This window comes from Aedes albopictus, chromosome 2 (genome assembly GCF_035046485.1).
Source record: "Aedes albopictus strain Foshan chromosome 2, AalbF5, whole genome shotgun sequence".
Taxonomy (NCBI): domain Eukaryota; kingdom Metazoa; phylum Arthropoda; class Insecta; order Diptera; family Culicidae; genus Aedes; species Aedes albopictus.
The window spans coordinates 324056711-324081173 of record NC_085137.1 but is presented as its reverse complement, the minus strand read 5'-3'; the positions used below and the strand labels follow the sequence as shown (position 1 = coordinate 324081173).

Below are 24463 nucleotides of genomic sequence, written 5' to 3'. Positions count from 1 at the left end.
TGCACTGCAACTATTAATAATGACAAGAAAAATGATAGGAGTAGTCGATCCTATCATTTTCCAGGATTCTTTCAATGAATGGCTGTGTATGTGTAGACTAGACTAGACTAGACTAGATTCTCGTAATCCAATCACGATCACAGAATAACAAATTTCTAATCAATCATTTGAAGATTGTGCATTTGCATTTATTGCCATAACTCCGACCAAGACGCCTCATTCCACAAAGCATACATATAATCGATCACCTCCTCAATCTGCTACTGTCCATCGAATAGCGATCAATATGGTTGTTGTGTCGCATTATGCCGTTGTTGCGCTACCTTACCTGACAGAATGTGACGCAAAGCAGAAGCAGCTTCCGGTCTTGAAAGTCTCGCGCCAACATACGCCTCTCGTCCTTACAGCAGACATCTTGACGGGTGTATGACACATTGTACTCGCAACGCACCGCAGGCGAACATTCCCTATCGACTTCGGGAGATTTAAACCTCCAATCTCCTCCTCCATCCAGTACGCAGTCCTGTGCAGCGTTCTCCACTTCGGTGTTGTAATTCTCACTCACTTAAAATTGGGATTTAAATGTCTCTCCGTCGTCTTCTTCTTCTTCTTCTTTTTTCTGGCCAACTAGCACCGTTCGGCGCCAGTTGTGTTTTACGTCGGCTGGGTCTAGGAGCTAAGCCTTAAATTCCGACGCCCCAAGGAGACAACCACCACACCTGAGGACCCTACATATCGAACCCATCAACACATGGGCCGGGACCTACGGCTTTACTTCCTATTCGAGGGAAGGCGTGATCACGGATTTTATGTCTCAGAAAATCCCATCGGCGTCGACGGGAATTGAACCCCGACCGACTGGGGTGAGAGGCAACCACGCTTACCACTACACCACCGACGCCGACCTCTCCGTCGTCCATCCATCAGTTCAGTTCCGATCCGACGCACGACAACGACGACGACTAGCCACGAGGCGGCTCACAGGCAGGTTGACATGATGAACCCAGTCTGGTGCAAAACTCGAAGCTTACGAGCAACCCACGCAGTATCTGTCAGAGTTAGAGCTTGAGACGCGAGCAAGGCAAGACTGATGCTAGCGCGCATTAGGGTGAGGCTTATCATCTAAAGTTTTCTGAAGAATCTGCTTAACAAATACCAGAGAGGATGGAGGAAGGAGGACTGTGGCCACTTTCGACGTTAACAGGGCGGGACTGCTTCCTGACCTAAGTGCATTTAAAGAACCTATGCGGAAAATGAGGCTATTAAAGAACTTAAACGGAATGAATGAATTATGTATTGGAAAGTATCGTAAGTATAAATTATTATAAGAATTGCCATAAACACTATAATGCAATTTTTAATTGAGTGTTTCTATTTAAATAAATGATACCTATATTTCATTCCAACAAAAAAACTCACCCTAATTCACTAGTTCTTCATCCCCCGTCTGCCGTCGGCTCGTGGTCTTTTTGGCAGCGCGAACAACCTTACCTTTCGGCTTACCGGCTCCTTAAAGTGTCAAGATCGAAATCCCGTATTTATCTTTTCTTACGGCTTGTTTTCTTTCTCGGCTTTTCATTTTCAAAAAAAAAAAAATCACTGTACACGACCATCCTACTTGCCGCGTGGAGGTAACACATTCGTACCGGCTTCGGCTTCGGCAGCGTTGGTCGTTGTCAAATGGTGAATTTTAGAGGTACAAGACTGGAACATGACGCAGCGGAGGGCCGCTTTACCTTAAGACCCTCTCACCTCTCATCTGCGGGATTCATTCAATAACCGAACGAAACACGGTTGACGACACCGCACCGATCGGAAGGACAAGAGGCAGAGAGGTATTGCAAAAGGCGAGAGTCAATAGCGTGTGTGTGCAGAAGCGAAAAAGGATAATCCCCCAGCAGACCGGATTAAGATTAATGTCTGCCTGACTTTCGGGATTAACATAAGTATAAGCTTTACGCGATAATCACTTATTATTGTCGCTTTGCGATAAGTGAGTGTGTGCATTGGATTTTCGTGTGCAATTTGAAGATATTACTGTTATATGCAGTAGGGGATTAAGAGAAATTGGAGAGTTTTTGAATGTTGCGAATGAGTACTCAGATCATAAAGTATGCATTTTATTTACTTGTTTCGAAAAGCTTGGTGACTGAACCCACAAACATGGTTAAAGATGCCTCAACGATGCCAAATTTTGGCTCACACACTTTCAGGAAAGAATGCAAGTTTTTGAAATATGTATTACTCATACGAGATACGCGGATGTTTCAGCAAAACTATAGTTTGATATACTGACGATGCCTGGTTTAGATCCATGATCGGTCCCCTTGGAGCTTTTCGTTATGTAAATCTAGACTAACACGTAAAAAGGACGGAACAACCATTGCATATCTCAGCTGCTTCCGTCCCTCATAGGCGTATTTTAATTTATTTATGCAAACTTATCCCGTTATCAGATAAAGGGGAGTATGCTTTACCTCCAAGTGCTTGCAGGTCCATACATCGTATTAGTAGAGGACTACCGGTCCCCAGTCCCCTGCCTTCCTACGAAAAGAAACCAAGGACTAAGAAAATGACGCTGAAAGAGCTTCTCGATGATTCCCTCCAACATCTCTGAAGACTGCTCTGTAGGAGCCATTACACCTCCTGTCTTGGCCATCACGGTTCTGTAAGCATCACTCTAGGGATTCAGTTTTTCTGATAGGAACCCTCAAAACCGGCTTTTCTGCTTACCATTATCTCGATCGTCAGCGTGGCCTTGCCAGCGGTACGTGCTCGCTCCAGGTTCGTAATCGCTTGAGTCCAGTACGCCGAGCGGTGGTCTCCTATTCTTAGGGTGGACTTGCCAGACCGAGTAAGTTTTGCTAACGCTTCCCTAAATACCTCGTCAATCAAGTATGATGCCTTCCACGTATGAGGGCTTGGCTTCGGCCTAGCCGCTTTTTTATCTATACACGCTGCCTACTGTTGTTGTAGTCGATACTGCACTGAAACGCCAGCTGATCGTTGTGAGGCATTATTGTCAACCCATCAGTTCGAACTACTTGTTAGGCCAGGACTACAAAAAATAACGTCGATGATCGGGCCCGCTCCGTTATGGCTAAACGTACTTTTGGTACCGGCAAATCGACATCTAGCATGGTCAGTGCAGCCAACAGGATCTGACCCCGCTGGTTCGTGAAACGGTTTCCCTATTCCATGGTCTGGGAATTGAAGTTACCCGAAAATAACATCGGCCTTCGCCTTGTCAGCGTCATACAGTCCAGCATCTTTGTGAGCTTCTCGATTGACCATCGACCCCGTTTACCTCGGTGCCCACGAAGCCCTCGTAAGTAGTAGACACCAACTCCTGGATGGTGTATTTACCCGTCGTCCAGATCGCCGCCATTTTGCTGGGTCCATGGTGATACTCGGTATGGATCCACTATGATGGCCATATCCACCCTTTACTCTGCAACTGATTCAAATGAACAAATTATACACTTGGGAGGATTTGTGTAGCTTTGTGCCTTATGGCCTTCATCTCCACATTGTCTGTACAGTTTGGTCCTGTGAGAGTCTTTACAGTCTTATGACTTGTGTCCTGGTTCCAGACACCTGAAGCAAGAGTTCGGGGCTCGTGTAGGGTCATTTAGCATACTAACCAGCCCACCTTGACCTTCCCTATTTTAACGAATTTGTTTGCATTCGCTACAGCTGTACCACGGTCACCTGTGTCCCTGCCGGACCCTTTCATAGCCGAACGAATGTGGTGGCCACTTGTACCTCGCACTGCTACCGCAATACCGTGATAAAAGACACTACACCGTCTTCAACCAGAGGTTGTACAGACTGAACAAGCACTAACATATGACAACGGACAACACACATAAGGGGCTGTCCATAAACCACGTGGTCATTTTTTTGGGACTTTTCACCCCCTGTCTTCGACAATCCGATTCGCCTGGTTTAATTCGGATGTACGTTTCCGCCATCGCATCGTCTCAAATTTGCGAGCTACTTGTTATATCAATATCATTGGCGAAACCCTGAGTGCCCCTGATACGCGAACTATGCACATCACTCGATCCAGTCAAAGTTGCCTTGATCGATGGTATCAGTTTATCCGGGAATCCGTATTCGTGTATAACCTGCCATATGAGGTCTCTATCAATTGTATCATACGCCGATTTGAAATCGATTAACAGGTGATGTGTGGGCACGTTGTATTCGCGGCATTTCAGCAACACCTGGTGGATAGCGAACATCTGATCCTTTGTAGCGCGTTCACCTTTTAATCCAGCCTGATATTGCCCTTCAAACACTTTTGCAATCGGTGATAGACGGCGGCATAACATTTGAGAGAGTATGTTGTAGGCGCAGTGCTCAGTAGTGTGATCGTGCGGTAGTTCCCGCAATCCAACTTGTCGCCCTTTTTGTAGATGGGACACACTTTTCATCCATTCCTCTGGTAATACATCCTCCTCCCAAGCTTTGGTAATGACCCAGCGTAAGGCTCGCACCAGTGCTTCTCCACCGTATTTTAGAAGCTGGCTTGGTAGTTGATCTGCTCCAGCGGCTTTGTTGTATTTCAACCGGTCAACCTCCTCCTTAATCTCTTGGAGGCTAGAAAACAGACACTCGGGTGAGGAAGTGGTTTAGGCCATCGCCCAGCAAGGAAATCTTTTATTTCGCACTCTACCCGCTACCATGGGTGATCAGTACTGAAAAAAAGGTAGTATGTAGGGACAATGGAAATTCGCGGTAAAATTTACCAAATTTCGCGGGCCAACATTAAGAATTTCGCGGTGATTTCGCGACACTAAATGTTTAACCATGTCGTTGAAGAAAACACCAATTTTGCATGTGTAATTAATAATTCACTTGGGTTTTGTGAGGCGTAATCATAAATTTACAGAAGAAGTAACGAAAATCAGAAAAAAAGTAGATGAAAAATACATAAAACTTTTATTTTGCCAGATTCGCAATCATAAATAACTTAACACTGTTAAAAGTTATCAGCTAATTTACGTTTCAAAATTTAACATTGTTGGAATTTTGAAGTTATTTTCTAAAGTTCCCCAAATTTCGCGGGATTTCTTAAATTTCGCGACCATTACCCAATTTCGCGAAATCGCGAATTTCCATTGTCCCTAGTAGTAAGTAATTTATGAACATTATCTTATCCCGGGATCTCCCAATACTTTGGAATTTAGGCGTCGAAAACAAAAACGGGAAAAATGAATATCTTCATTGATTTCCTGTACAATAATTTGTAATGACGAATCCTTTCTCGAAGGATATATCAAAGTAATTTTCAATATCATCCGAATTCACACCACAAATCATTGGCAAGAGAAGTGCTTACATTTCCGCGACCAGAAAGTCAAACATATGTTTTCCCATCATAATTGTTCCAGTGCTAAAAAGGGGCTAACCGCACTCGAGCGCACTCAACTTCGTGTGTATTTATTGTAGTTCTGCTAGTGTATTTCTCTCTCGGGAAGCGCACACTTTCCCTCTTGAGACCGTAATGGAGTGGAACAAAACGACCGTTTGGCAATACAAAAACCATCTATCACTTGGGAAGAGGCTTCGCCGTAGTCCTGTGAATGGTGGCACCCTTCTTGGTCGGGCGCCCTATTGTTCACACGAGTTTCGGAGCTAAGGAGGAAGGGAGGGAACGAGAGGGAAATCTGCCAGCCACCACCATTGCAGCCGCATGGGCTACGGTTGGTAGTTAGGGGTAGGCGGGGCATTATGGACACCCGGGGCAGAATGGACACCCTTAATATTTTGAAATATGCGAACTTTTTTGAAATTTTAATGAATGGAGAATATAGTCCATTTGTCTAAAACGTAGTTTCAGGAAAGAAACATTCAAAATTAAAATTATACTTTATTTTACACGAAAAAGTTGCGTCCTTCGTTTTTTGTGCATGGAAATTATAATTTTCACACCATCTAAAATAAGATTTAGTGATTAATTTATTGCAGGTTGATTAAAACCTGATATTTCTAGAACACATGCAAGTAGTTTTGCTGTATCTACATGCTTAACATGTTTATATTTTCTTCTTTATTATATCAAAAATCAAGTTTGGAAATATTTTCTGCTGCCGGGGCAAAATGGACACTCACCTTTTTGAAAGAAGCGGCAAGGGAAAAATATAACCTAAATCACAAACCAACCAAATTCTTCGATTTCAGTATATTTTCAATTAAATGTTCCCTATAGTAGACATAGGGTATAACAAATTGGTCAAAAAACGACAGAAGTGGAAAATAGTTGTTCTAGGCACAGCTGTACATGCTGACAAAAACGAAGCTTTATCCAAAACAGCCTGAATTTAAATTAACTGAACAAAAATGAACTACTTCGGCGTATTATTCATCCATAATAGTCGTTTTGTAATGAAATGACTTTATAGGTGTAGATAATGTACGAAATTCGTAAAAGTCTCATGGTGTCCATATTGCCCCATGGGGGTGTCCATTCTGCCCCGTATGCTTGAAGACGGTCATGAAAAACTAACATTTTTCAAAACATTTTTTGAAGTGGATAAATCATTTTTCTTCGTGAGCATTCTTATGCAATAGATGCTAAATAGACTTTAAAAGAATACATGTATCAAAAAACTAAACTTTTTTTACATCTTGCCAGGTAAAGTTGGCAAAAACCTTAGGGTGTCCATATTGCCCCGCCTACCCCTAATATCAAGATAATAAATAATAAATTTGTTCTGAATGACACATCCGCAAACCGTAAAACAACCACGAGGGCAAACCCTCTGGAAGCCGGGAGGGAGTGAGCTGTGAAACGGAGAGGCGCGAAATCTGGACAGTTTTGCCTAGATCATTGCCTGTGCCTAGGTAGAGCTGGTGGCAACTATATTCGATCGTCATCATGTTGCAGCTGGTTGGGTCTGAGTTGATAGAGATGGTCATTGCGAATGTTTATCCGATTTGTTATATTAGACCAGAGATATTTTTGATTTTTATTTGGCGCTTCTTCTTGTAAATGATATAAAAATGTAATATAAAATTGAACTTGAACTTGATTGAAGTGATGATGCAATCACTCGCCCACGCATACCATGGAACTAACTGCGTCTGTGCATCTTCATGTGGATGTCGAAGCGTTTGTGAAATAGCTGTTTAGCAGAGATTCACGATGGTGCGCCGAAACAGTATGTCCGATGTTGTATTACTGAATGGATGGAATGAATTTGGATTAAAATTGAATGAACAAATAAATGGAAATGAAAAAAAAAAAACAAAAAATAAATAAATATGGAAAAAAGGGAAACAGAGCTTTCAACCTTTCTGGTTCCAGCGATGGCTATGATCATATAAGTTTATATAAGTAGAGAAGATTAATGTAAATCCAAGTCGTTTGGGAATCGCAGATGGTGCCCTATAACGTATACGCTTGGGCTGGAGTAAACTTTGCTGTAATCATAAAGAAAAGATATAACTTAGTTTATAACAACTTTTGTTGACAAATAAAAATATTTGTATGAATTGTTTTTTTTTTGTTATATAAATGTAGTTCAGGAAATTAAAAAAATCATTTTTTTTTAAATTTCATTTATAAATATTATTTTGATCACCTCTAGTCCACGAAATTCCCAGAACGTGTATGCGAATATCAGCAGCTGAAGTGTACTGCTGTACGATACAATGGCAGCTAGAAGTCATCCAGCCAACAACGCAACGTCATACCTACGACCCATCTTCCGATTGTTCACAAAATGCCCCCTTCTGGTGGCGAGATTGAAGCACATTTATTGTCTTTGCCCTTGCCTGTCGCCTCTTTTGTTGCGTAAGTGACAGTTTATTATTTTTTGGGTTGTACAATAATTCGATAGGGTGGGTTCGGAACGGAGTATCCGTTCAGGTATAGTTATAGTTCATACAAAGAGAAGGAACCCGATGATGCGGAAGATTGAACGATGATGATCGTTGCTCGGATTTCTCTTTTTGTTAGATGTTCGTATCATTGGAAAGTGAGCGTTTTACGGTAGCATGAACTAGAAAGTATTTCTGTCAATTGATCTCTAGAACAAGGGATCTATTTTTTACGTTTAACCGAGAATTATTAGCTCATACTATATCTGTCAGTAAATAATACCGTTTCATTTTCAATTCCGATCTCCTTTTCAGACTGAGCTGCGAACCTGTACGGCATGCGGGGAACCGATAGCTGATAAGTACCTCTTCGACGTTGATGGATGCTCGTGGCACGGTTCCTGCCTCCGGTGTTCCGTCTGTCTGACACTGTTGGAACGACAACCATCTTGTTACTTTCGCGATCGACAAGTTTACTGTCGATCGGATTATGCTAAGTGAGTAGCAATTTGGAGCTACAGTAGTGAATACCACAAATGATCAACGTGACGATCTTTTTCATTTATCACAAATAATGTTTGAAATTAAACCCTTTGAAGCCGGATTTTTTTTTTCAAGCATTATTATTGAGTTTTTTCTATGTATTTCTGTGGTTTTGGAGCTCAACATCATTCAAAGGGTAGAATATGGTGCAGAATATTTTTTCTGGATATCCTAGGTCCTCCAAACTGTTCTTGAGTTCAGATCCTGATGTCTATGGGTGTAACGGTAACTTTTTTCATTATACAAAGCTACGATTTCGACCATGTCCAGTAATTCTTCTGAAAGTTCAAAAGACAGTATCAAATCAGTTTCGATGTCCTAGGTCATCCAAACTGATCTTGAGTTTAGATCCTGAAGTCTACGGATGTATCAGTAACCTCTTTCATTATACAAAGCAACGATTTGTATCCTATCGTGTCCAGTAACTCTTCTGAAAGTTCAAAAAACAGTATCAGAACAGTAGAGACATCCATTCCGTTCTTGAGTTTAGATCCTGAAGTCTATGGGTGTGACGGTATAACTTATTTCATTATACAAAGCTACGATGATTACATATCGTATATCGGTCATGTCTAGTAAATCTTCTGAATGTTCAACAGACATCACCAGATCGGCTGGGATCATCTAAACTTAGTGTTTAAAATCCAGCATCTACAAAAATTGAAGTTTCTGTTTTGGCTATATAGAGTTATGTTGTATAATCTATTATGCTTACTGGAGCTCACAGAACACAATTCATAGACTAGGACCTAGTTGCGGGATATTCAGAATCGTACACACTGTCTTGCAATATAGGAAACATACAACAAGGAGTCTACAGCCGCAATAATATTTTTTTTTGCTGTTTTGAGTTACACAACATTACCAACCGTAATTATTGTATCTATTTTATCTATTTAGCGTTAATAACAATTATAATAAAACCGAATCAACAATTCTTCACCACAACACTTGGTTCGAGGCTGCAGTCCTTATCCTCGGCCGCGTCCCACATTTGCCTTCAGATTTGTGCTCGAGATGGGAATTCGTTATATCTTCACCTTAGCTGGACATTTTTAGTTGAAGGGAAGTTTAGTAATCCTAAAATATCTCATAGGTATTTTGTAATGGCTCTGAGTTTCACAGAACTTCACGGATCTGGGTAGCTTAGACTAGATAACGCAACTTTTTATAGCACAAATAATGACTACAACGAATGCAGGTTTCAAAAAATAGTTTCATAAAAGTTTGAACAACCTTAAATATCCCAATGGTACAGAATGGGTCTCCAGTTAGCCTAGTGGCTAAGGCTATGGATCGCCAATCCGGAGACGGCGGGTTCGATTCCCGTTCCAATCGCGAAAATTTTCACGACTCCCTGGGCATAGTGTATCATTATACTTGCCTCACAATATACTAATTCATGCAATGACAGGCAAAGAAAGCCCTTCAATTAATAACTGTGGAAGTGCTCAAAGAACACCAAGTTGAAACGAGGCAGGCCAAGTCCCAGTGGGAGACGTAGAGCCATGAAGAAGAAGAAGAAGGTACAGAACAATGCGTTGTAATCTTTGAATAATACTATGAAATATGATTCATTATGTATCATTGTTTAGTGTAGCAGGCTAGCATTGCAAGTGTAAATATAAAGTTTTGTACTCCATGAAAACTTGTATGATCTAAATTATCTCAAATCCATCATTTAGTGACCCTTAAGAGTTAAAAGGTTCATGGATCCTATTTCGTTGTGTAACGTGACTATATAAAACGAAATAACCTCAAGTTACATTGATGCTTTTATCAACTAAGCTCCATAACAGTAAGGATGGCTCATTATATCCCAAAAATATATAACAACGCCTATTGTTCCTTGAACTGCTTTGGTAAATACAGTGGATGTAACACTACTAAACGTACTGGAAAAAGCTATTATCACAAGTTAGACCTGAAGCAATAGTCTCCGAAGTAGTTATTGGAATATATCTAAACAATCTTGCAATGACTCATAAAATGTTTCAGTTCATTGTGAGCATAACTACTATTACTGTCAAGAGCTAAACTTCAGGACAGTTTGGACGACCTTTAATGCCCAAAAGAATCATAATAATATATAGTAGACCTCAGATTGGTCCATTTATTGCGATTGATTATCAACGTTACTCAGTTTATCAGATATGGCTGCTGTTACGAGTGTCGACCTGAAGTTCTGAACTCCAAGATAGTTTGGCGGACCTGGAATATTCCTATAGTGTCTCTAAATTTTATTTGATATTCTTTTAGAGTTGAAGGACTTCATTATAAGGCAGTTTGGATGACCCTGAATGTCCCAAAGTTTTATCATAATATCAAGTAGACTTCAGATTAGTCTAATACTCACGGTTAAATATGCAACGCGTTACTCAGTATAACAGATATGGCTGCTGTTACGAGTGTAGACCTGAAGTTTTGAACTCCAAGGTAATTTGGGTGACCTGGAATATACCTATAGTGTCTCTAAATGACATTTGAGATTTCAAGAGCTTCACGGATCTCAGTAGTTATGTAATGCTATTGTTCATGGCGGAAACATATAAAAGTATTCTTATAGATTTGAAGAACTTCATTATTGGACAGTTTGGACGACCCTGAATGTCACAACGTTACTCAGTATAACAGATATGGCGACTGTTAGGAGTGTAGACCTGTAGTTCTCAACTTCAAGGTAGTTGGGTAAAATGTTTTTTAAGCTTGAAATGCTTTTTCTCAGTTCAAAATAAAAAAAGTTTAGTTTAGGTTTATACCTTGATCGATTACTTCTAGCAATGTGGAACAGTGATTTCTTTGCGAAATTACGTTCTTTTCTAGCTCTTTACAGTGGTCAAGACAAAAATGCAACGCTTTTTCAAACACGCATACAAACAAGAGTCATGGGTTTGAATCCCACTTAAGCAAATCAATTGCAGCACATAGTTTGTACCAATGAGAGAATTGAACAACGGAATTCTCTCAGACAATCCAGTGTCTGCAAATACTTCGCATTCTATCACCGTGGAAAAACTGCTTTTCTGTAGATGATATGATGTGATCCGGAACAAGGTTTCAGTTTTTCATTGCCATTGTAAAACCATAAAAACTTGTCCTAATACCACTTGAATGCCTCTATCAAAAAGCAGAAAGGCGGTGGTGGTTGCTCCCGTGCAGCGAAACCAATTATCATATTTATCAATTAAACTCTATAAATAAAACAATATTCCACTCTCTGGTCGCGTTGCGTGAGTAATAAAAAAATAAATCCATCAATCTTGCTCGGGACCCAACAGACACCCAGTCAGCGCTAAACCGCCAAACCAGTCGGGAAACGGGTGAAATAAATATTCATAAGGAACCCAAAGGTGCAACCTGATGGACAGCGCTCACGTCAGGCTACAGCGAGTGCCGTGCCGAGTCGAGCCGAGCCGAGATACGACGGAGGGCATCTGCAGCATCCTTCAAAGTCCCGTGTCCGTTTGGGACCCAGATTTGTGCCACTGCCTACTGAAAGGGTAGCAGCAAGCATCGTATCTTTTTACGCAGAGTTGACGCTGATCATTGTTCTGCCTGTCCGATTCGCGAATAAGCGTTAAGGGGTTCATGCCACTTGTGGTGCACCCAGGACAACTGGTTGACTGGCTCAAGATGCTACCACGGAAGTCATCCACGACGCTCGCTGCTGCAGTAGGACGGCAGCAAAAAGGAGACAAAATTAAAGCTCATATCAAATTGTAATTAAGCAAGACATATCGCGCCTTGTATCGCATTGTGCACTCCTGTCCAACTGGCATCAGGGCATCTCCAGCAGAACAGTTGTCACAGCCAGCGGTTGAGGCGTTCCAAGAGATTTATTTGTTGCGTTCCAGGAAAATTGTGGTTGAAATTTTTGAATGATACCCAAGGATGATGCGTTTTTTACAATGTCTAATGGTTTTTTTTTTACTGGGGAAGTATTATTGGTTTGTACACCTTACACAATTTTTGGAACCGATGTGCTGTGCAATAGGTTAGTAATTGCAAGGTAATGTGTATAATTTCGCGTTGAGTGGTCGATGACCTCTTGCCAAGCAACGGATTACGAGCAATGCTAGGGAAAATTGAGTAGCCAGCTCCGCTAGGAAATATTGTCGTACGTTGCATAAAAAGAGGGCGATTTAACCAGAACCAGAATGGGAGGTTGTAGGGGCATTTCAAGGGGGTACCAGGGAGTTCCAGAGGGTTTCCAAATGTCTCATGAGCGTTAATGGGGGTGTTAGCGCCCTCTCAGGGAGATTTAGGAATTTTCAGGGGTCTCAGAGGTGCTTCATGGGGCTTCTGGGGTCAGTGGTGGGCACGCTTGCCGTTAAGACGAACATTTGCTTTTATTCCCGCAAAGGTCACTTACAAGTTCACTATCAATGTTATCCAATTTGCAAGTAAAGTGTACCTTTTACTATTCAGGTTGAAAAAGTTCAATTTGAAATTTTGGTTTTCGAGTTATTGAGAGGCGAACGCAATTTAACGGTTAACGGATAGTTCTCGTTAACCTTTAACCGTTAAATTGTGTTTGCTCATCAATGACTCGGAAACTTCCCAAGTAACTATGAAGCCGTATATAAGTGCATCAATTTTGCCATATATTTATATTTAAAATTGTGTATATAATGCTGCATTACTTTAAAAACCTCATTGAAGCAATATTAAAGTCGAAAAGGGCCCCACTAAAATCCAATTAGTGCCACATATATTGCAGCACGCTGACAGCCATTGCTAAAGTGACATAAATGCATGTGCTGTACATTTGCATTTGCACATGCTTAATACGTGCAACACGAAAAATCAAAACAAAAATCTATTTTTAGCACCGTTTCGTTATCGACGGTACTAATGCACCCCACATGAATATTTTAACCATCATTTTTTTTGTTGCCGGGTCGGGAGTCGAACCAGAAGTGTTAAAGACCGCTAGATGAGTTCCATACGCGCTGGCGCCTTGGACTGTTTCTGCTGCAGTGATAACAACAGAAATTTCTTTTATTTAAAGGAAACTGTTCTTCTGTCTCAATCATTGCTGTAGAGTGCAAAACGACCAAGGGGTAGTCGCTGAGCACATCTTTACTTGCGCCAATTATTTTTAGTGTGCCACCAGGTATTGAATTGTGCCTCTGTGTGCCCCAAAGTGCCACTGCTTGATGATTCAGATTTTGCTTGGCAACTACCAAGACAACCAACTGTTTGTTTTCATTTTGCAGGTCAAATGCACATGGTTGCCTTGTATTTTCACCCAAACTCAAGTGTTAAAATTGTGCCTCAGAGTGCCTCGGTGTGCCACACAGCGTATAAGACGGTGTGCTTGGCACCTCTTGGCACAATGTTCCAAGCGACTAGCCCCTTGAAAACGACTATGGCATATGTAATAGAATCCCTGTAATTACATTCTGATAAATCACTGAAAAATACATAATGCATTTTAGAATATATTTATTCAATATAGGAAAATTAAAACACCCCTCGCACACTACTCATATGCTAATTGTGGTTTCCAGCATTATTGGCATGCGATAGCAGGCAACAGAAATTAAGAGAAAAAGTCATCTCTAAAAAGGTTTTGCTGAAGAAAGTCGTGGATCGGTGGTTCAAACGGGGAATAAGTTGGTCGGAAGTCGAACCAGAAGTGTTAAAGACCGCTAGAGTTGACCGTAAAGCTGTTCACTCTACTTGATTTCATTTGTTTACCATTAGAGTCAAGCTTTTATAATTGTATTGTTAGAGCAACCTTTGCTAGTTTGTACATTGCATTTATCCAGTTTTTGCAGTGCTGAATTATTGAATTATCGTATATCACCTTTTAATGCACCCTAATGTGAAGAAAAAAATGTAATGCATCAATACATTGATAATGCCAATCTAAAGGATTATTGCATGAGAAGTGTGGAATTACTGCACTTTGCATTGCAAAGGTTCATATTCAGTCTAATTCGTGCAATGATATAATGCTTGTGGTTACTTGGGTTAAATTGAACTTTTTCCACCTCAATAAAAAAAAAGACACTACACCGTCTCCAGCCAGAGGCTGCACAGACTGAACATTATACTAACACGAGACAACGGACAATACACATAACACCCAGTGGCCCAATGGAGAATTTTCCGTTTGACGAAAAGTTTTCCCCGACTGGAGCGGGAATCGAACCCGCACTCCGAGGCTTACGAAACGCTTAGACGACTGGCGCCGCTAACCGCACGGCCACGAAGCCCACAAGATTGATAGAAAATTTAAAGTGACCTTTGTGAGAATAGAAGCAAATGTTCATCCGAAATACGTTTATCGATTAACGGCAAGCGTGCCCACCTCTGCCGGGGTCATTTCTATGGCTTCCAGGGGGTTTCAGGTAGTGTTCCGTACAGTACTTTTTACCACTACAATCGTAATGCTTTTACCATCATGGCTAATGTTACATACTATCGTCACACACTACATTCATGCTACATTCGATGCATGAATGGTGTTTGTCCTGAATACTGCATATGGCACCATGTTTGTAACACAAATCAATATGATAGGAGTTTGAAATGCGAAGAGCGGAAGAGCGAAACGAACGGCGGGTGGTGTTCGCCGCTGCAAAAGCCGCGCTCAAGACCGAGATAAGAGCAAGCAAAAAGGCCTGCTTTGAGGGTCTCTATCAGAGTGCCAATACGAACCCGTGGGGTGACGCCTACAGGATCGTTATGGCCAAAACGAGAGGTGTGATGGCTCCTACAGAGCAATCTCCAGAGATGTTGGAGGGGATCATTGGAGGACTTTTTCCGCGTCATGATCCTAGTCCTTGGCCTCCTTTCGTAGGACAGCCGGGGACTGGGGCTGGCGATGAGGAGAGGGTCACCGATGTGGAACTTGCGGGGATAGCTAAGTCCCTTAGCGTAGGTAAGGCCCCAGGTCCGGACGGAGTTCCGAACCTGGCCTTAAAAGTAGCTATTGCAGAGGCTCCCGAGATGTTCAGGTCTGCTATGCAGAAATGGCTGGACGAGGGAGTTTTCCCAGAAGCTTGGAAGAGGCAGAGCCTGGTACTATTGCCAAAGGCGGGGAAACCATCCGGAGACCCGTCGGCATATAGATGCCGCTTGAATATGCTTGATTGACACGGCGGGGAAGGTGCTCCAAAAGATCATCCTCAATAGAATGTTGAGGTTCACTGAGGGCGAAAATGGTCTTTCGAGCAACCAGTACGGCTTCCGGAAGGGGAGGTCCATCGTAGACGCTATCTTGTCGGTTACAAAAAACGCCGAGAAAACACTCGAGCCTAAGAGGAGGAGAATTCGCTTCTGCGCGGTAATGACTCTGGATGTAAGGAATGCGTTTAATAGCGCCAGCTCGTCTGCTATTGCCGATGCGCTCTTGCGTCTGGGGATACCGGAGTACCTGTACAAGATTCTCGGTAGTTACTTTCAGAATCGTGTACTAGTTTACGACACGGAGGTGGGTTGGAAGTGCTTTCACATAACCTCAGGAGTCCCGCAAGATTCCATCCTGGGTCCGGTGTTATGGAATGTCATGTACGACGAGGTGTTGAGGTTAGAGTACCCAGTGAAAGTGGAGATTGTCGGATTTGCCGACGACATTACGCTCGAAGTCTACGGTGAAACGATCGAGGAGGTGAAGTTGACTACCGACCACTCGATCAAGGTTGTGGAGGCGTGGATGCGGTCCAGGAAACTGGAGCTGGCTTTCCACAAGACAGAGGTGACGGTTGTTAATAACCGGAAGTCGGATCAGCAGACGGAGATCAGTGTAGGAGAGTGCACTATCCTGTCAAAGCGCTCCGTCAAACACTTGGGCGTGATGATCGACGATAAGCTTATCTAGCTTACGATAAGCTAGAGCCTCCACAGCTATTGCGGCACTGTCCCGGATGATGTCCAATAGTTCTGCGGTGTACGCCAGTAAGCGCAAGCTTCTGGCTAGTGTTGCTACGTCCATACTTAGGTATGGCGGCCCGGCGTGGGGCACCGCGCTAAGTACTGAATGCTACCGACGGAAGCTGGAAAGTATTTACAGGCTTATGTGACTGAGGGTTGCGAGCGCGTGCCGTACCGTGTCACACGACACTCTCTGCGTCATTACTGGTATGGTGCCTATCAGCATTCTTATCAGTGAGGACATGGAGTGCTTCGAAATGCGCGGCACAAGAGGCATACGCAGGACTGGTGGAGCCGATGGTGGATCCACTGCGGTTTTCGAAGTGGAAGGTTATAGCGTACGTCTACCGGTTTGCACAATCTGAAGGAGGAAGCGAGATCGGGTGTAAATCAAGGTTTACTGCAAATGTAGTAAAGAAGAATATCTTAAGGAAGTTAGTGTCGCTGAAGTGAGAGGAGTACCAAAAAGTGGAGGCGAATCTCTGGAGATTGGTTCAAGCTGATTACTTAGCTGATGAAATCTACACGCTGAAGAAGAACCAGCAGCAACAAAAAGTGAAGAATATCTGCAGCTTGTACAGCTTAGGCCTGTTCCTGAACGTCAAGAGTGTATTACGGATAGAAGGCTTAGCGGCGTAAGTATCATCGCAACCAGCTGGGACACAAATTTTTCAAATGGAGAAGTACGTGCCTCTGGAGCCGATCTACAGATTGTCGCTACCATTTGAGCTGTGGTTCCTAGCCATTTGTTTCCGAAAAAGCATCCCATAACCGACATGCTTCAGCATTCTCGTACATTATCATAAGCAAGCAGCTCACGGAAACATGGAGACCACAGTCAATAAAATTCCCTAGCGCTTTTACACACAGAACCTGCGAGTGGAGATGAAGAAAATCTGGAGAGAACTAGAAGATGGCTCCAGAGGCGTGCGTAACACTGCATCTGCAACAATTCAGCCATGCCGGCGCGAACTGTTGTGGGTCGCTAACTGTTACGGTCAGCTGCAAGTTGGAGAAGCTGGCATACGCTTGTTCACCTGCGTGACAGCAAAGGCTGTCTACCTCGAAGTCGCTCACAGCCTGACGACTCAAGCGTATCTGATATTTATACGGCGAGGGAAAGTCGCTCGAATTCTACACGGACAACGGCCTAGGCTTCCAAGTATGCAATCAAGATGATCTTGCAACGGATCGAAGCCAAATGGAGAGACGAGTTCATGCTGGATTTTCCACCTATCCAACGCACCTCAGAGGTTTGGAAGCGATTGATTCGCTTTGTGAAGGCAGAACTAATCCGAATGGCGGGTGGACGATTACCGACGATGTGTTTCTGGCGGATCATGGGCCATAGCGGAGGTCTAAGACCTCAGCAACTTTCGGGTGCTAACGTACACTGACTTGAAACCAGGAGCGGAGAAAGCGCTGACGGGAGAGGACGAAGTCCTCGGCCACTGCGACTGGCGGAAAAACTGTAGGCTCAGTGGATATCCAAGTACCTGCCGAGGACCTACTTTTACTAATGCTACTTTGCGTGCTTGAGGAAAGAATTATTACTGTTGAGGATGCAAGGGAAATCGTTTTGAACGAACATCCCAATAAAGTCCATCCAATTGCCTCTAAAGGAGGGCAGGGCAGAGCAAAAGTAACCACTCAAGATTTGATAGAGGCGTGATTACGTTTAAGGCCAGTCAACTAGCGGACGAAGTGGCTTTCGGAATCACTGGATTAGAGGCATGCTGAAGGTAGCAGTCGGCTTAAGCTGGAAAGTCATGGTACTCGCTAAGTAATTTCAGAAGACTGGTATTCTGCTATATCATCGAGAGCATGTCGAAGCGCGTTTATTAAACCGATTCCATTTACACTGATCTGACTTCGGCGTTTGGTATCGCTTACGTTCTTAATACTTTGGGACCATGTGACGAAAGTATCGCGTTTTTTCTAAAGAACTGTATATGAACTTCTTCTTCTTCTTCTTTGTGGCTCTACGTCCCCACTGGGACTTGGCCTGTCTCGCTTCAACTTAGTGTTCTTAGAGCCACTGTTGTTAATTGAAAGGCTTTCTTTGCCTGCCATTGCATGAATTTGTACATTGTGTGGCTAGTCAAAGATACACTATGTCCAGGGAATTGAGAAAATCTCCCCGACCGGAACGGGAATCGAACCCGCCGTCTCCGGTTTGGGGAACCATAGCCTTAACCACTAGGTTAACAGGAGACCTCTGTAAATGAACTAAGTGGGCTTATTTTTGGACATCATTGACTCAACCCTCACTTTTATCTATACACAATTTTGAAAATATAAATGGAGCGGAGATTTTGACCTTAACGTGGTGTATGTAAGGAGCTCATATTGGCTCCTAGAAGGTTCAATCCAGTCTTGCGAATAATCGCGACCATCACGAGACAATCACTTGAACCGCTTTCTGGAGTCACCCTTCCCAAGGTGATACGAACCAGCTAACGTGTCACGCCTGGAGCGACAAACATGTTGTGGGTTTCACCCTTCGCACCTTTGCAGCGATAGCAGTTGCTGAGTATGCTTCAGGCGGGTTGCGAGAGAATCAATCCCTCTCAGCAACGATGCATAACGGGCGAAGTGAGAGCGTTTGCCGTAGCCAGGGCGAACTGCGTGGTGCGCTCAATGTGTGCGTTTAAACCGAGCTATGCAAAACGAATAGGATTTATGACGTAGTACCGTGCTTGTGATAATACACATGCATAGTTTTACATGCTGTTGCGCGTGCATCTGCTTGAGGCGACGGAGAGAGTCATGACACTCACATGATCCGTATCCAAGTCAGGATGATTGTAGCAAAACAAGGGTGACCGGGTGACTATGATGGGATTCTGTCTTTCTGGTGTTAGCGACTGTAGAGAGAGCGAATCAGAAACCGCAGAGACAGGGTGATACAAGCTTGGTGTTTATCAGCTTTTTTGTGACTTGTACGCTGATGCTTCGCGACACTGGTTCAATCTGAATGGTGCAAGACGACGCTGAAGCTGGACTGAACAGGTCAAATGTTAGCTGGCAAATTCTTCAACTACAGCTTGATCAAGGAAAAGGGGGCCTACAAACTATAAACCAGATGACACGAAGGACGTGTTTTATGGATGTCTCTAAATAACCTACGGGAAGTAGCTATAGCATAATGTAAAAGCTGTTATTGGGACCGCCAACGCTAGACTATCGATGCTCTAGCTCCAAAAGTTATGCTACCCAGATTTTCATTCGATTTTGTTGATCAGTGTTATTATCAGTGAGTAAATTATCATAGGAATCTAAATATTTGTGGGATACCTATCATATGAATTTTGTATACGATCGTAGTTTGCAAAAATCTAACCACAAAAGATTACTCTCATATTCTCATCTTGCAATACGTCTCTTAAACCAGCTAAATGGTGTACATTGGGAGTGATAAATGTGTTTCATATCTCGTGTAATGGAGTTATGATTTATTATGCGACGACAAGGATTGGTGTGTTCCCCACCGGTGAACATGGCGCTGTTTTGTTTGCTGCAGGTTGGTTGTTCTTTTTTCTGCAGCGTTCCTCGATTCATGTAGATTAGTCCGTGATAAGCGATGGTATCGTGTTTCTTCTGGGAGCATTTATCATGCAAGCACTGTGGATTTATATTTTCAAGGACGATGACGCCTTAGTGATGCAACAACGTCGTGCTGGATGCTCAAATGATTAATTTCGGACGATGCAATGCTTTTGACTTTGTTCAGAACCAAGTTTTGTATGAATCAGAAGTTTCAATTAGGGCTATCGAAACGTGAGTAAGCTTCCACATAGACCGGTTTGCCATCATCCCATACAACTCGGAAATCTCAACTAAACCGTGAATGGTGGATTCTTCTTCACGCTAAGTTCTTTTCGCTTCATTTCGGATTTAATTATAAATTTTGTCGCAAAACATCGTAAGCAATTTCTTCTTTCCAACATGTTACCAACCCCTGCTGCGAGTTCAATAAGTTGCTGACTTTTACCCGCGGAGCTCGGTTTCGTTATTGTTGCTATTCAGCGAACCTTGTTGTCGTACGAGTCGCGCGCAGGCTGGTCGTGTTATTTATTCCATTTGTTATTTATTTAATTTTAATTGAGCAAAACGTGGTTCCACACGCGCAGCCCAACTAGCCAGCCACCACAGTCGTCACTTACCTACTGGCATTCTCCAGTCTGCCCAATGCAGCGCAGCGCCGACGACGATCAAGTGTGTCGCGCGGATTCCAAAGGGATATTTGTTTGACAGGGAACTTCCAGTGGCCAAACGGGTGCTGCTCTGTTTGCTGCCATGGTATGTTGACGGCGGAAGACAACGACGACGACGACGACTACGGCAGCGGTTAACATTCGCGAAAAACAAGCCTCAGAACTTCTTGTACAAGAAAGTGTAAATCTGTTTCATGTTGTTTTTGGCGCTGCCCGCCTGTTGCTGGTGAATTGTTTTGCTTCTGCGGAGCGCGCGATTTGCATATTACAACGAGATCGAATTATCGCCAATGTTATGGCCGTGTTTTGGCCACCCTCACTTGCGCCGAGTGAGTGTGATTGGAGTACCCGTGGAATGTTGCTATACGGAGACAATATAACGATCGGAAACACCTAATCATTGATTTTACTTAATTGTACAAATCACACTGATGCTTTTTAGTTCAAATAATCAGAAAATATACAGTTTGTAAAGCCTTTGATAGTTAGTCCAAAAAATCAGTTTATTGAACATAGAAGAGCCAAGATATGGAAATAAGAAAAAAAAATCTGAAAACCACTGTCTCAAACAGATTTGTTTGGCACAATATGTGTTTAAATCGATAGGTATTGGAGACTACTCTCAACCTTACAAAATCATTGCCCAAAATGGTATAGGGAATCGCGCCACTTGGGCGGTGGCTTCTATATTCGTCTGATTTTCACTATAACTCAGTCAAATTTGAACCAATTGACACAACTTTTGGAATGTGATGAGATAGATATAGTATCTACTCGTGTACAACATTTCAAGTCAATTGGTTCAAAATTGACTGAGTTATAGTGAAAATCAGACGAATATAGAAGCCACCGCCCAAGTGGCGTGATTCCCTATACCATTTTGGGCAATGATTTTGTAAGGTTGAGAGTAGTCTCCAATACCTATCGATAGTGGAAAACAGACGAATATAGAAGCCACCGCCCAAGTGGCGCGATACCCTATGTAATTTACTCTGTTAGTTTTGTTTCAAAATATGATACAGTACTTTTTCGATTATATCACGAATGAAAAAAAAATCGCGTGATATATTGGAGCGTGATATAATTGAAACATTTTTTTTCTAACGTATTTTTTAATCGGCAGACACTAACATACCAAAAAACGCTTACAAAAACCGAACAAAACATCAAACACAGTAATGGAAGTCTTATGCCTATATGCTTATGACACATTCCACGCACTTCTACACCGCGGTTTTTGAACTTCATTGAACGAAATTTCCGGGCTCTTGGTGTCGATTTGGATTCTTTTTGCACCAAAATGAAGATTATTACTTATACTCTTCTAATAGTACCTGAAACTTTGAAAACTGATTATAGAAATTAGCAAATTCCTTGGCGTTCGGTCAAAATTCCTCATTTTTTGCGATGGTGTCCCGTTACGCTGTATTTCTTGATTTCTTCCGAAGTACAAAGGTACAATTCTCAATCAGAATGCATAAAATGAATCTTCTATTCAAAACTAATCGTTTGATATGCTGATCAGCATGTATTTAATAACATTAAAATTTTTGGAAGCAAAAGTTTGATCCTCGCGCAAAACGTAACGCGTGGAATGTGTCTTATTATTATTATTATAACTATTATTATTCTTATAATGATTTTTTAACTAGAAACTATATACATACATTTTATGCTTGCAACCCAACACTCTCCTTCTACGCATAATAACAATCAAGTGCATAATTGTTTATAATGCAACTCATTTCGGTTCATAATGAATCAAATGCAATCATTTGATCCACAGCCGGTGTTTCCACGGTAAGATTTTGGGAAAAGATGACGGTTTGGTTTGCTTGATTTAACATTTAAACGTATGTATCGTTAAAAATGTTATATGTTTGCAACTCAACACTTGATTTTCACAGCTCTCATCATACTCATTAAACTCGAAAAGCCCCGATGTATAGTATAATTGTGCTACTCGTGCTTTAAAAAGCATAATTTTTCAACACGCTGCATGAATTGTTATATATCTAGGCAGCATTTCAAGAAAATACGCGTAATATATAAATTTGATCAACCGTTGATTCTGAATTATAGAGTGATGTTGCGCTAATCCTAAGCTAGCCTAGATAGGACCGTAATAGTTTTGTCAAAAATAACTAAATTCAGACCGAATTCGATCTGGAAACGAGATCTGAAACTTCCTATACATATATCTGGCAAGCTTTATGCTGTGTAAAGCTGAAATTTTGATTCAGTTAAAATTTCAGCTTGCACTATAGTATGTATACATTCTGTTTATTTGGTGGATATTTGGAAAGCGTTAAAAGGCGGCATCCGATAATTAAGCTTTATCATGCTCCAAATAAAAAATAAAGAATACTCTTATCATACATAACCATATGAAAAGTTCGCACATTTCTGAATCGAGATCATCAATGTGATTACACAATTTTGAAGCAATTTTGTGATAAGTTTGCAGTTATATATCATCAACATACTATGTACATATAATAAATTTGCAGGATATTTGATTTTTGTATGCGTTTTGTTCAAAATGTATCTCTTTTGATAACTTTTTTGTCCAGCGTCAGACAGAAAAAAATCTTAATTTATAGGTGAGGAAACATTTATAAAATAATCGAAAAACAAAAAATAAACGATATTATCTACTTTTCGTTCAATAGTTATGTTGTGGAGACTGTTAGGTGTGAACTTTTGATCCGTCTTACTCTACTAATGTGAAAATATCATACTCCATGACGATTCATTTGTCTTGCCTTGATTGGAATATGTGCTTTCTCTCGATCATCATAACGTGATATAATCGAAAAAAACACCGTGCTAGAATCGAGAGTGATTTAATGGAGCGTGATAAAATAGAACCGTGACAAAATCGAAAAACCACTGTATGACCAGAAATACCTATATACAGTATGCGGCAGGAAAAAATGCGAAAGTGTTTTTCAACTTCAAACCTCGTTTTCGTCCATTTGAAATTAACCAATCTATGTTTCAACGTTCCATGATCTATAATAGGCTAGTTTTCTGAAAAGTTAATTAAAAAAATTCCCATTTTGGTCACTAACCTTTACAGGCCGGCGCCTGAAGATGAAGACAACCAGAATTTTCAAACCGCAGAAAATCACACAGGTCGCTAAATTTCGCATCTGATAAAACAAAACTTTTGATTTTCTCGACAATATCATCAAATATATGTATGTACTTATTCCATCTGGTATGTGAAACTACATGGCTCTGGATCAGTGTGGTCTGGTTGTTCATCGAATTTGAGCTAATTTTGTTACTGTTATAGTCAGGGCCGGATTCACGGGGGGAAGGGGAGGGGGCAGGGGGGCCATGGCCCCGGGCCCCCACATTTTAGGGGCCCCACAAAATCTTACTTCCCGAAAATGTAAAACAATAAAATTTTGGAAGGATGTACATAACATGTTGTGGTTTTAAGGTTGACAAAAATTTCGTTTTTTTCCAATGTTACTTCATCCTTCGGAAAATTTTGGTCGTATTTCAACATTTCAAGGAGGGGGATCACAAATAAATTGTTTAAGAAATTTTGAAACTTTAAGATAAAATTCAAGCCGTCATGTTTTTTTTAACAAATCCGATAAGTTAATTTTCATCATATACATTTATTATTTGTCATCCGCCCTCTTGACGGATCAATGAGCACTGTGGCAAAAGAGAATGAAATTTGTTTCGGTCTAATTGAAAAGATTATAGCTAATTGTCCTGTGGCTTACACAATCTTCCTCTAAAACTTGATAACAATAATTCATTGGAATAAAAAAAATCAGTCTTATGCAATTGCACAAGATGTTTAACAACAGTCCTGGTAAAAATCTTCGTCTGAGTTCTGTAAAATTTTCAAAACTGTATAGAATGGGAAGCCAGAAAGTTCCTGCTGAATATTCGTGTTTAAGTATTTCTGTACTAGAGAAACTCTAGCAAGCTCAAGAAACACAGACCAAAACTCTTCGAAATAA

The 24463-nt window shown here is 41.7% G+C and overlaps 1 protein-coding gene across 2 annotated transcripts in view; it reads left to right on the top strand.

The window, feature by feature from the left end:
- Positions 1-24463, top strand: part of LOC115270379 (LIM/homeobox protein Awh-like) — a 189395-nt gene that overhangs the window by 104552 nt on the left and 60380 nt on the right. For both annotated transcript variants that reach the window (XM_029879923.2, XM_062848848.1), the window contains exon 2: positions 8146-8327. In XM_029879923.2, coding sequence (XP_029735783.2) covers positions 8146-8327 — 182 coding nt within the window. The remainder of the gene's footprint in view (positions 1-8145; positions 8328-24463) is intronic.